Source organism: Colletotrichum scovillei, assembly GCF_011075155.1.
Source record: "Colletotrichum scovillei strain TJNH1 chromosome Unknown Contig00006, whole genome shotgun sequence".
NCBI classification, from domain to species: domain Eukaryota; kingdom Fungi; phylum Ascomycota; class Sordariomycetes; order Glomerellales; family Glomerellaceae; genus Colletotrichum; species Colletotrichum scovillei.
In genome coordinates, this window is record NW_023336264.1 from 3,466,176 (window position 1) to 3,479,390 (window position 13,215).

Below are 13,215 nucleotides of genomic sequence, written 5' to 3' on the forward strand. Positions count from 1 at the left end.
TGAAGCATAGATGCAAATCCGGAGAAGATCCGGCATCTGGCCCCACCCGAAGTCCGCAAGGCCCGCTCGGAGGTCGGTCGGTCGAACAAGAACGGTGGGGTCTGCACGTGCTCCACCGATAAGATAAGAGGTACCTGGCAAGCCCATGAGCAGCGTGAAATAAATTTGCCATCGGCGCATTCAGGGACGAGTGTCTGTCTACCTAGGGGCGGTCTTTGCTGGCAGAAATATTCAAGATCCATCAGCTCCGGCGCATTCATTTCCAACTCTACCTACGCGTCGCGATCGCTTTTATCGGCATAATCCAACCGAGTCGCTCCCTACAAACGACCACAACCACACAACTAATTTCCTTTACCACACAATGGCTTTCCCCGGCGGCGGTGCGATGCCTCCCCAAGAGTCGCAAGGCGGATCCCCAGGCGCCCCGGCGTCCCTAGGCCCCCCGGATCCCGAGATGAAGGCTGTACGTTGAGGAAGGTACCTCTCTTGGGAATGACTCTTATGCTAACGATGGACTTGCGCGCAGATGACCAACTTTATGGAGAACTGCTTTACCAAGAGTATCATGTCCGGCGTCATGGGTTTCGGCATGGGAGGATTGTTTGGCATGTTCATGGCATCTGTACGTTTCCCCCACCCCATTCTTCTCTCGCACTCCTTCTCTACCCTTGAAACTAGAAAAGCGCGTTAAGACTGACTTCCCCCTTTCTTCTGCTCAGATGTCCTACGACACCCCCTTCCACACAGCAACGACGGCCGGCCAAACGACGGTGACGCCCATCGCGGACCTGCCCCTGCGCCAGCAGCTGCGCGTGGGCTTCAAGGACATGGGCACGCGGTCGTACAGCATGGCCAAGAACTTTGGCAAGGTCGGCGCGCTGTTCGCGGGCATCGAGTGCGGTATCGAGGGTCTGCGGGCCAAGAACGATTTGGGCAACGGTGTCGCTGCGGGATGTCTGACGGGCGGGATCTTGGCCAAGAATGCCGGGCCGCAGGCTGCGTTGGGCGGGTGTGTTGCGTTTGCGGCGTTTAGTGCTGCTATTGATGCGTATATGAGGCAGCCGAGCGACGAGTAGGCGTTGAGGGGGTTGCGGTTTTGAGGGTGATGAGGGGAGGGGGGTAAGGGACGGCATCGCCTATGGCGGAGAGGCCGTGTGCCTGCTCCCCTTTCTGCTCTCCTTCTTGGGGAGACGGTGGGTCGTTGTCTGTACATGTACCAACAAAAAGGCGGACGGAAGATGTACGATTTTGCATTGCACGGCGTTACGGGAACGGTTCAGTCACATCTTACTGGCCCTTTTTGTTTTGGGAGGAGCCGGCTTAGAAGAGGGGGGGAAGGGGGAAACGATATAGATGCCAGAAACTCTCTCCACTTTGGGTTTTTCAAGGGTTGGTGGTGGTGTTGTTGTACACCCGCCTACGCCAGCGGGACGACTCTGCTCAGATCTCTGTCGGATAGACTACATATCGGAAGCAATGATAGAATTGTAATATATTTGGCCTTGATTCAGCAATTCCAACATCCGAGTTGATGGATTGCACGATAGGAGCATTTTTGCTTCTCTCAATCTAAGCCTATCCTCCCCGTTCTTATCTGGTATTCTAGTTATCCCAAGGTATCCTACCTAAGAAAAGCTCGCTGGCTCTCCTTGAAAAGGTCAAATAGTCGTAGAATCAGATCCCATGACGATCCTCGGCCACCTGGGGTTCCTGCCTTGGTGGCGACCTTGGTTCATCTCATCTCGTGTAAGTCTTTTTTTTCTTCCCTCTTGTCCCGTATCCCTAATCTTTGTTCCCATTTTATTTGCTTTCTTCCTGTTCTTCTTCTTCACCTCACCAGCACCGTGCCGCACTCACGACGCGGTGTAAAAGTTAAAGGCCCCAAACTCCCAGTACGCCGTCTTAAAGGCGTCCGGGTTGTTGGCCTGGAAATCCGAGCAGCTGCTCCCGCCGCACCCGGAATCAGCATACTTTGCCTCGACGAGCGAGCCGCAGACGTCAATGTTGATGATGAGCGACTGGTTCGAAAAGTGGGAGCTCATATCGCACGCCGTGTTGGGAAAATCGGCGAGCGCCTCGCCCCAGGTGCTGGGGTCCGGCGACGACGCGGCCGTGATGTCCGAGGGCACAGAGTCCCTCGCAAACTGCCACACGCGGATCCCCTCGTCGCGCCACTCCATGGCCATGTACCCGCCGCCGCCGGCGTTGAAGTCGGACCCGTACGTCGAGGCCTTACCCTCGACGCCGCAGCCCGCGTTGCCGTTTGTCGTGTTCTTGCAGTCCGACTGCAGCGTCGAGCCCGTCTGCTTGCGCTTGACGCTCATCTCGCAACCGGACGTCGTGTGCAGCGTCATCTGGTTGCCGTCGGTGCCCTGGTTGATGGCCTCCATGACGTCGATCTCGCCGGCGTCGGGCCAGTTGTTGGGGTCCGAGAACCAGAGCGCCGGCCAGCTCGCGCACCCGTAGGGGGTGTGCTTCACGTCGAAGATGAAGAGGCCCTTGTCGTACTGCGTCTTGGACTCGACGCGGACGGAGAAGCGGCCCGTCGAGGCGTCGGGCGATGAGGTGTTGCCCGTGGTGTGGTCTACCCTCAGCACGGCGGTGGAGGACGTGGCGTATGTGAGGTTCTTTATATCACGAAAAAAAGGTTGCATACTCAGCCGGTGGTTCCATACAAGTAGTGGGTGAAGGTGATTAAATACCCTGCTCGCGGCCTCGTCGGCACCGACGTAGTGAACCATACCCCCAGTAGGATCGTATGTATTGAAGTAGTTGAAGCCATCGAAGAAGTTCTCTCCAGAGTCTGTCATTATCAGATCGAGTGTTCAATGGTCATTTGTTCAGCCGGGGGCTCGTGCGACGGGCGAGGACCCTGAGCACGGTTCCGTACATGTGTCACTCAGCTTGTACGTCAGCTGGGAATAGTCGGGATATCGGTTCTTGTTGTTTTGTGTGACGGTGACGGCAACGACAATGACAATGATGATGACGAGGGCACCGCCGACGCCGGCCCAGATCCGTTTCGTCCATCCCTTGGGATTCCACCACGCAGTCTGTTGTTGCCCGAGGCGCTCGTTTGAGAATCCGTAGTCGCCCATGATGCCGCCGTAGTAGTCAGAGTCGTTCATGGAATCGGGGTACGGAGAGAAGCCTCGGGGCCAGTCTGGGGTCTTTATCTCGTCCCGGAAAAGTGGGTGGACCAGGACCTTTGGTGGCACGACGAGTATCTCCGCAAAAGGTGTCTTGCTACGATTGATATTGGGCGATACGATATATGTGCCTGGCTGCGCCACGAAGACACCTGCAGGCGGATGTTGACCAGGCCATCTCGCGGCTGCTCTAGGCTTCGGGGCCGGGGTGGGGGTGGGAAGCAACGGCTCTAGGTCGAGGGCGACGGCTCTAGATTTGCGCTTTGGTCTGGGAAGGACGGGTTTCGGACCCTTCCAGTACTCAAACGGAGTGTAGCCGAGTGATGTGTTTGGTCCCAGATTTGGAACCATCTTTTCTTCAAGCTGATACGCTTCACGTAGTTCCACCCCCGATTTTTCAGAGAGTGACGACTACGCCTATCATACGTAGTATGTACGCGTACGCTGGTGGACCACAAAACCCGGTCCAATGGCGACTAGCGGATGAGAAGGGAAAAAAGGGATAGAGACTTGAGAGGCAGCCCGACTTGCTTTGGTCTGCAGGGTACTTCGGTGGCCGACTCTCTCTTCCGCGCATCAGGGATCTGAAAAGAAATGCGAGCGTCGGGCGTGAAATGCTCGTATTATTGCTGCTGTGCCAGGTTTCGGGCTTACTATGGCGTGGTAGGTATGCCCCAAGCAGGTAGATGACTCAAGCGGTGATAAGAGAGGCCTTGCTCTTTTCTGTCCCTTGTTCTGTGGTAATAATAATGGTGGTGTAGGTAAAGCGGCGCAGTCCTCTCAGAGGCTTGAAGTGAAATTATAATAAAATATTAAAAAGGAAGGTATTGGTAACCGCCAAGAGGCGTTGAATCTGCGATGGAGAAGAGATGAGAGAAGAGAGGTCTTACATGAAGCAACTAGAGGTGGGAAACCTGGAGAAATAAGCATCGATCGTGGTTCCTTACGGTCAGACAACCTTTTTTTCCGTCAAAGAGGCCACGACGACGCGGGGGGCAAGACATGATACACGGTGCCCAACAAGCAAGCAATTGCCAACTTTGCAATTGAGCTTCAGCTGTGCGTCCGAGGTATGGATGATCCCCTGGAGATCACATAAGTCAAGGGGGTGGTGGGTGTCAAGCATAAGGAAACGTGAGAACGACTGGCACCTCCGCGCGCCGGCGCCAAGCACGGGCTCGGATGTAAACTGGATGACGGTACCGAAGATGCTGCCAAGGTGAAGTATGTAGAGGAGGGGGGGAACCATCAGAAAGGCGCCTCATGGGGCTTCTGCGAGGAAGCAGGGACATCTGACTGCCGGCCTGTCAAGGCCGGGTCTTTGCGAGCGACTATGGGGGGCCCAGGGTGAGTGAGGCTGGGGGAGGAGTTGTGGGCCGGCCCTGGAGCCAGACCCAAGGTGCATTGCGAGAAAAGCCAAGTCCTGTCAAAAGTCATGCTGTCTCTGCAAGCTTGCCGGTGCGTCTGGGGTGTCGTGTCTGGGAAGAAGCTTCTTATTCATGCTTTAGAAGCAGATACAGCCCTCGGGGCATGAAAGAAGGGGTACATGAGTGGAAGGGGGGGCCATCGACGGTACCAAGTGGGCGCCTACAGCGTTACCGTTGCAGGGTTCAAGGGAAAGAAGACAAGAAACATAGATGGGATGGAGAAGCTCTGCTGGCTCATGGCTCTGGGCTCTGAACGCGAGGCAGTGCCAGGGTTCCTCGGCCTGCGTCGTTATGATAGAGACGGACGGCTCACGAGTGAGATACTTAGATTGGGCACTACCCAGCGTCAATGTGCGAGGCAGGGCTTGCCCCTCAGCCCGAAAGGAGGACCGGATGTCAGGTTTTGTTGCAGCCTCGAGATGAAGAGCGAACGAATGCGAGTGCGTGCCCAAACGTCAGTGACCTGCCTCGGCTCCCAGACAGCATCTCATTATTGTCTTTGCTGCGCGGGCGATGATGACAGACGACGGTGTCAAAGAGGCACGATGAATCCGAAGTCTTAGCTACTGTTGTCGCCGCCGCACGAGATGGTAGGAATGTAAGAAAGACGGGGTTGAAGTCAATGTCGGATGAAGCAGCCGGCAGGATCGACGCTTCATAGCGCCTCATAGCGGATGCACGTCGACGCTGTCCGATGCGACATGCATTGGACTGGCAGTGACTGGATCTAGGAAGGACAAGGAAAACCATCCGGAGGAGGTATGGAAGTTGGAAGAGACAAACTTGGCTTCTGGAGTCAGGGGTGGGCACGGCGCGGCTTAGAGGCCGAATCCCCCAGCACTAAAGGGCTTGGCGACAGGAGCCAAGTTGGACCGTCAGTGAAGCCCTAAACTCTGAGTCTGGAAGTCAATGAAATGGGACCCCGCGCAGCTTGTCGTATGCATTGCCTTTTTCTCAGCCAAAAGGCCCGAAGAACTAAGTCAAGTGTGCGGTCTTGTATTCTCTCTCTGCTTGCTCCCCGATCATTGATCCGATGTCGTGTGTCTTTCTCTGAATCATGGAATTACTTTCGCAAGACCCTGGTTTACGGGTGATGGGAAGAAAGCTTGGTTATCAGCCCTCGTCTCAAGCCGACGCTTTAATCTCAGAGGGTTTCCTTCACAGAACTTGAACGGGAGCGACTATCAGAAACATATCTAGAGTCGGGAACTAGAAATGAAAAGCAACGAGGGAATGAGCAAGAATAGACGGAACGGCTGCCAGGTTTGCAATGTCTCACAGCCAGTTCGCGTACCTGACATGACTGGGAGCCGCATTGAAAGATCGACTGCTGATGTGCGGCGAACCATTTCGTGATTGATCTGCGCCTGGGGATCCGCCAGCTCGAATTCGGATCAGGTTCGGCTTGCCGCTCCTGCAACGGGCCCCAGCCCAACTCGTGGAACGAGATCGGGAGAACTGATCAGCATATTCGACATCCGCGTACCTGTCCATCGGGGAGCAGTTGGAGGTGTTTGAGTGAACATTGGAACTGGGTTGCATATGGCCCGGAAAGCCCAACATGCGTGATGCGAACATGAAGCCTAAATACCTATAGCATGTAAGGTCAAACTATGGTAGCCTTCCCGCTGGTGGTTGGCATCGATTTAAGCTTACAACAGCTCTTGCCTCTTTCTCTCATTCCATTCTCTGCTATTGCTTTCTCCTCTGTCTCTCGTCTCACGATGCCTCAAACAAAACACCAACTCTCCTCACTTCAGACTTCACGGTAACCCACCTTTTGCTACACTCCGCAACTGCCCAGCAACCCTTTCAGACAGTAAAGTCTTATCTTCTTAAGAACGCATGAACAGTCACAATCTAAGAAGCCGGTTGGCTCACAGCCAAGGCGTTGGCAAAAGTCTCCGACTCGGAGTTTAAACCACGAGAGCAAGAAAACGCAACTGTTTCAACGAGAAAACCTGTCAACCAAAGCTCCTGGTCTACCACCTTACACGCCAAGCTACCAAGGACAATACAGACTTTAATTATAGGCCCGGAACGTCCAATGCTCCAGCCACCACCCACGTTTCCCACAACACTGCCTGATCTTCGTCTCAACTATTTGTTTCCCCCCTGGCTCGCCTGATGTCTTGGATCTTGGTTCAACTCCCGGGCCACATTTGCAAACCACCAATGATACCCCACGACGTGCCCCTCGCCGGTCATGACTGTCACTCCCGCCGACACCCAACTCTGACAAGTTTTACCGACTTCAAGGCCTGCCTGTCAACCCAGCAGGTAGCCAGCCCAGTCGTTTGCTCCAGAGGTGCCAAATGGTTCCGTCCGTCTTTCGTCCGGTTCTCGGCCTTGTCTTGGAAGAGAGAAGCATGAGTTTGCCGCAACCAGTCCGAAGATAAAAGTCCGCATGAATTCGCCGTCCCTGAAACAACCAGCGTCGCTACACCAACTCATCCAGTCGGCTTCAAGCCAAAAAGTCAAGAGAATTTCCGCCCTAAAACACACAATAGAGGGCCCACGAAGTCTACGCAATCATCCAATGTTTCTTCACCACGTCTCTTGGGCTTGAATCGATTTTGTGCATGTACTGCAATTTCTGCATTATGCCTTGCAATTTTGCATTTTGCGAGGCTGTTTCCGATGCCCCGAATAAGGGCGCCCATCTCGATGCCAGTCCAAAAAACGTCCCCCACTTTGTCGTACAATGAAGCCAAGAAGCTTTTTTGGTTGGCTATATGGAAACAATAAGAAAACCGGCCTAGTTTAATCATCATCCTCGTCTACTCGCGCCCGCTTCGGCTGCCGAGAATCATCGTCCTGAAGACCATAACCTCTCTTTGACGAAGAGTTTTGCTCCACCTCGGACAGGAACTTGTCCACGTTGAAGGGGTCCCCGGCATCCTTCTCAAACTGCACTGGTCCCTCTCTCGCCTGTGGAAAATGTTTGTTAGCACAGCCCTTTACTCTCGTTCGAAACGGTATACTAACCTCGACATCTTCTGTGCCCTTGAACGTCCCCCTACCCAAAGCCTCGCCGAACCGACTGGTCTTTTGGATCTTGGCCATTTCCTTATCACCTGCTGCCTCGTCGTCCTCATCGTCCATGTTGGCTCGCGGGTTATAAATGCTGCCAATGGCTTCTTGTGCGGCGAAAAGCGGCTTGTCGTAGTGGTTGTCCTCGTTGAAGCCGCTGTCGAAGCCGCTGGACTGGTTGAAAAGTCTCGAGTCATACATGGTTTCCTTGGACTGGGTAGGTTTGGCAAGACCCAGAGCAATCTTTTCCGAGATGTCGCGGTTTTGCTCTCTTGCCATGACCTGCACTCTCCTCTCGGCACCCATACGTGACTGCCGAAGCTTCCTCTCCTCCTCACGCATGCGCTCCTTTCGTGCCTTTTCTCTCTCCCGGATCTCAGAATCGTCCGAACCGTCTGAGTCTTCCGAGTCTGAGCCGCTGTAGCTGCGTGACCGTGACCGTGATCGTGAGTCCCGTCTGCCGCCGCCGGCCCGTTCTTCGCGAGCCTTCTGGGCCAGCATTCTGAGATTCTCCTCCTTTTGCGCCTTCTCCTTCTCTGCCAGACGCTGTTGCATTGCTGCTCGCTGTCTGACTTCCTCGCGGGCGTGCCTGTCTGCGACGTACAGCGCTTCGGAAAATTGAGCAAACTTGTCGTTGATCGCCACGTCCTGGAGTCCGCGTCCATCGGCCGCTAATCTCTTGTCCAAGGGGACAGTGAAACCCTTCGGGTTCTTCCAGTTGGAGACCGGCGGGGGGATGCGCCAATCCTCCTGGTCCTTTGCCGTCAGCTTTCGTGGCGGCGATCTCAGAACGGGAGGTGGCGGGCTCGGTGGTCCACGGGGAATCTTCTTGTGCTTGAACTTGGGAGGCTCCATCGGGTCCCTTTGCCTCTCTACAATCTTCATAATGCGGTCCTGCTTGGTCGAGTTGTCGCCCATCTGATTTGCCGGCGTGTATCGCACAAATGTCGGATCGTTTCGCTTTCCGACACTGAGTGTCTTCGGCTTCTGGGCGGCCACGGCACCACTGACCAGCGCTGCCAGTGCATTCTTCGTCTTTTCCGCCGTCGCTTCCACCTCCTCTTGACTCGGTCGGCTCAGGTCGATTTCGCCCGCGTCGGCGCGCTGGCGAAGGGGAATCAGATCCTTGAACGAGGTATGAACGATTCGGTTTTCGGCGTGGCCTTGACGCGCAATGGCCCCGTAGTCGAGCTTGCCTTCGCCGTCGACCTGGATGGCGAGCGCGTTGCTGGTCGTCGCGCCCTTCTTTCCCATGTCGAGCGGGTATTGAGCGATCGGTATCTCGGGGAACGCGCCACCGTCGCCAAAGTCTTCGGGTCCTCGCGGTCGCCATCCTGCTCGCTGTTGGTATGGTGGAGGGCCCGATCGCTTCAACACGATTTGCGTCTCGTCCAGCTGGCCGGCACCGACGATGCGGGGGCCGCGTTGCAGAGCGCGTGAGGGAGCTTCCTCATCTTCGCCAGTGTACTTGGGTTTCGGGAGGGCCGAGGCCAGTGATGCTGCGATCGAGGCCATGATGATCGGCTGCCTTCGTGAAGCTGTGTTTGGATAGAAATTCGAGAGATGTCACCTTGAAATTCGCAAGGCAGGTTATGCGCCTGCTCCGTTTTGGACTAGCGTGGTAATTAAGCGGGTCTGGTGGTCAGTACGTACCTTCACGTCGCTCGCTCCCGTCAGCCTCCTGTTAGCTTTCATCACAACCACTCATCTCCGCCAACAGTCGAGGAGTTGTGAGTCACGCACCTCTAGGCATTTCTGGTTCCAGGAGAGAGACGAGCGGTACTGGATAGCCTCAGTAGTGACAGAGTAACAGAGACTCGTCCGCGCAACTTCCCATTTGCCTATGTGGCTGTTTATATTTGCACCGTTTGATGGCTCTTGGGCGCTTCATCTTCGGACATCATACATTTCCTTTAGTATATTTAACCGACCAAAGGCGGAATTACAGCACACTGTACGTGGAAGGAAATTAAATCGGTGGCCAAGACTACAATATTGTCTAGTAGTCATTCAAGTCCATCAGATCGTGTGAATTTGTCCCTTAAAAATAACGTCAGTGGCCTTAACTCCTACAGTGATATCTAAATATATTGCGCCCTCAGAATATGATGTGCATAGGAAACTTAGTCCTAGTAGGAATAGAGCGATATAGAACACTCAACTCCCTACCATCAAGCAGGATCTGATCATGTCGATTTCAAAGCCAACATCACATTGCGACCCTCCACTCTTTAGGTCTTGCCAGACAGAGAAGCATGATAGGTGATGATACCGTCGTGGTCTTTGTGCGTCTCTAATTCGACCCTGAAAGTGGCACGGTAATCTTTAACCATGCGAGTGCCAGGTTGCCCGTAAGTCATCTTCTTGGTGACGAACTCTACCTCCGTAGCCTGAAATTGAGGGTTTGTGCAGATGCTCGAAAGTGCCTTTTCAAATGTCTCTTCATGCGAACTGCCCCAGTCGAGATCGTCTTTGACAAGGTCCGGGAAGTCATCCGGGAGAACGTTTCTGATCATTAGTAGCCTGTCAGTGCTCACCAACCGTTGAGAACCGTAAAGTACGGCGAAGGGCTGTTGATGCGAACTGGCCCATCCCAACGTAAGAGTCAGAGCAAGGGCTTGTTCAAAGTTCCCCTTAGTATCGCGGATTAGGAAATTCAGCCTGGCAGCATAAGATTTATCAGGGTTGCCGGAGATGAAAGGTGAGTGGAAATCGTCCCACTGATTTTCCGGATGCAACTCAAGCTTTGAAAGCTTCAGGGGTGTCTGAAGGTCTATGTTGACATGAAATGACCTATGCCTCTGTCTCCAGACTGTGGCATCTTCCTGAAAGCTAACATTCTTTTGGACGTGGAATACAAAAATGTTGGGAACCCTGGATAGGTTCCAGGACGGCTCGTACGTCAACGACCAAGGTTCGCTTCGAATGAAGCCTTCTAGCGTGCGTGTGAGAATAATGCAGACGGGTGTGCCGTGCCATCATTGGCATATTAATATTGATATTGCCTCGTTCACAGCTGCTCTTGCTACGCGAGCATTGACAAGCCGTGTAGATGAAGTTTTGGACGGTAAAGCCGAGTGTGTGATTGAGAAAGAAGTACGCTTAGGTTCACTGCGATGGATGAAGTTGGTGCAACGGCGTTGGAAAATGGCTGCTTAAACTTCTGCGTCGCTCATGATATAGTGGAGAACATCGTCATCGTCGCTCTCAAACACATCGCCCGCATCTCCGTTTCCTTCCCTCTCGGTGAGCCATTCTTCCTCATCTTCGAGATTGAGCGGATTGACATGGATACTTTCATCCTCGATGAATACGGGTATCGGTTCTGATATATGGAGCAATTCACAGTGGATCATGATGTTGAGATGCTCCCCAGAAGCGCCTGGTTGCAATCCCTTCAACTCTTCTATTCGACGACGGCTCTCAAGGTGAGAAGGATTCAGCTCAGAGGCTCGACCAAGAGCGTCTAGGACATCAGTTGGTTGTCTGCAATGGTCATACTAGTTATACCGGTTAGCTGCTTCAATAATTTTCAACATGAACGTACCAGGACCCCAAGATTATACCACGACTCCCATGTATGAGCATTAAATCGAACACTTCTTGCCAGCGCATCTAAACTATCACGGTACTGGTCTTCCATGAAGAACAGAATAGCCACAGTAATCCAGATGTCAGGAACACGCCCGTTGCGATATACGGCTTGCTGGAGTGCGTCATGCGCTTCTGTTCGACGATCCAGTTCCAGGAAAGCCCTCGCCAGAAGATAGAAGGTAACCCAGTCGCCGTCGTCTATGTTGAGCCTGTCAATTCCCTGTTCTTTGCACGACCAATTGATAAGCATACCTGCAGCAACAGCCTGTTTCAGGCGACGAATGGCTTCATCATTTGAGTTAATGCGAAGAGCATGCCATCCAAGATATAGATTAGCTTGAAAGTGGGATGCATCCTCTGCTAGTTTCTCGTATGCTTCTTCCTTAGATGAAAGAGGAGGCTGTCGCTCGTAGATTTGTATACGGCGAAACAGGTGTGTGTGATCTATGATCGGTCGTATGGATCTCGTCGAATGGTGTGGACGTGTCTGTTGGGCGCTGGTCTGGGCAGGAGGTGGTTCATCTTCGTTAGGCAATATTGGATCCAACCATGTCTCAGGATAAACTCGAAGTAGTTGGGGGACCAGCCTCTCCGTATTTGTGATTCGGCCACACGTAGAGCTGTGTCATGTCAGCATTCAGAAGTGTCAGGCTGAAACTATTCACTTACCATTTCTTGTCAATTTCGCCAATCTCGCTCACCAGTGTACCAGCACAATCAGAATGTGGGCAAGCACCTTCCATATAAGGAAGTTCCGGAACAATCATGGCCTGCTGTAGATGGGCACCGGCTTTGACTATTGACGTCCATTGATTATTTTCCATAATCTTACGCCCCGTCTTTGCAAGAGTCACTTGGAATTGGCCCTGGACTATATGGTTCAGACCCGGGCGTTCATTCGCGTAGACGACTACTGTCAGTAGGTTTTTGAACGACTTTTTCGTCACGATCAGCGTCCATGTATTGCCAGGTTACAAAAGGAGAATCTTTACTGTACCTGCCATGTTTGACACGCCTGCATAGGCAGTCCCCAGCTCTCCCCGAGAGCATCATCAAGTCGTATGATGTCAAGCGAAAGATGCAGGGGGATAGATTCAATAGCTCGGGCTATTCTCTTCATATGAGCAGCCATGTCGAGAAGCAAACGGCTATGCCATCCATGTCAAGACTGCTTCGACAGTATTTGCCACAAAGGTGGAACGCAGGTTACTTACGTGTTCTGCTGAATAGCCGCAAGCATATCCTTCGAACACTTTGACAACCTGGGAACATGACATTAAGCCTCTCGTTAGATAAGAGAAAGTGGAGAGTACATACAGGTACATGAGTTTTCTGAGATCGCTCAAGATCGAAGATACACGTGCCATAACTCGTGTGATTTGAGCACCGCCGTGCTGGATCATCTGCAAGGTGTGGTCGCCTTGATGGAAAATCTTGGTGACCTGCGATGAGAGCCTTGTGACCGCCTGCATCAGATGCATACCTCGCTTGGTCTGTTGTTCTCCATGCCGAGTAACGGTCAGATGCAGATCAGCAATGGAACCAGGTATGCTTTGGACTAAGGTCAACATTGTCGAGGTCTTGTCATCAATAGCCAAAAGGCTCTGTGGGGACTCTATCATACGAGATGACAGTCTTCTCATTGATGTCCTGTGAAAGCTGTGAGACCTCATACAACTCTTGTTGTGACATATACCCACAGGTGCTGTACGCTCAAAAGCATGTTGATCGCTAACATTTCGGAAAGCAGAATTTTGCGCAGTTCGTCAACGTCCTTCTGAGTGACCATGGACCATTTCATCCGAATCCCTACATCGCTGAGCCGCGCAGTCCGATTGTGACCCAAAGACCTCTCCTTAGACCGCAGCTTGTCGACGAAGGCTAGCAAGGGCTGATGACAATGGGTGACTATGGCCCGTATACGCTCGACAATCAGCTCATCGCTTTGGTCGTCCGTTTGGGCCTGGAGCACATGCTTCAGGGTGCTGCGTAGCAAGTCGAGTTCAACA

At 53.1% G+C, this 13,215-nt stretch overlaps 4 protein-coding genes across 4 annotated transcripts; 1 reads left to right on the forward strand and 3 right to left on the reverse strand.

Annotated features, from left to right (window-relative positions):
* Positions 1 to 44: 44 nt before the first annotated feature.
* HER10_EVM0013305 (Tim17/Tim22/Tim23 family protein) lies at positions 45 to 1,296 on the forward strand. The gene is made up of 3 exons (XM_035482667.1): positions 45 to 466; positions 530 to 625; positions 723 to 1,296. The coding sequence occupies exons 1-3, from the start codon at positions 365 to 367 to the stop codon at positions 1,077 to 1,079; spliced, it is 555 nt and encodes a 184-aa protein (XP_035333608.1). The 5' UTR covers positions 45 to 364; the 3' UTR covers positions 1,080 to 1,296.
* Positions 1,297 to 1,345: 49 nt separating this feature from the next.
* HER10_EVM0006370 (endo-beta-glucanase) lies at positions 1,346 to 3,673 on the reverse strand. The gene is made up of 2 exons (XM_035483010.1): positions 2,894 to 3,673; positions 1,346 to 2,806 (listed from the first exon to the last, which is right to left on the reverse strand). Exons 1-2 carry the CDS (start codon positions 3,501 to 3,503, stop codon positions 1,857 to 1,859), a joined length of 1,560 nt encoding a protein of 519 aa, XP_035332756.1. The 5' UTR covers positions 3,504 to 3,673; the 3' UTR covers positions 1,346 to 1,856.
* A 3,229-nt stretch (positions 3,674 to 6,902) lies between these two features.
* HER10_EVM0007363 (SKIP/SNW domain-containing protein) lies at positions 6,903 to 9,178 on the reverse strand. Its single transcript, XM_035476921.1, has 2 exons — positions 7,568 to 9,178; positions 6,903 to 7,510 (listed from the first exon to the last, which is right to left on the reverse strand). The coding sequence occupies exons 1-2, from the start codon at positions 9,125 to 9,127 to the stop codon at positions 7,343 to 7,345; spliced, it is 1,728 nt and encodes a 575-aa protein (XP_035332864.1). The 5' UTR covers positions 9,128 to 9,178; the 3' UTR covers positions 6,903 to 7,342.
* Positions 9,179 to 9,843: 665 nt separating this feature from the next.
* Positions 9,844 to 12,310, reverse strand: HER10_EVM0006555 (uncharacterized protein; the record flags this gene model as incomplete). The annotated part of the gene is made up of 5 exons (XM_035476138.1): positions 12,204 to 12,310; positions 11,876 to 12,141; positions 11,160 to 11,826; positions 10,804 to 11,112; positions 9,844 to 10,437 (listed from the first exon to the last, which is right to left on the reverse strand). Exons 1-5 carry the CDS (start codon positions 12,225 to 12,227, stop codon positions 9,844 to 9,846), a joined length of 1,860 nt encoding a protein of 619 aa, XP_035332782.1. The 5' UTR covers positions 12,228 to 12,310.
* Positions 12,311 to 13,215: the final 905 nt, after the last annotated feature.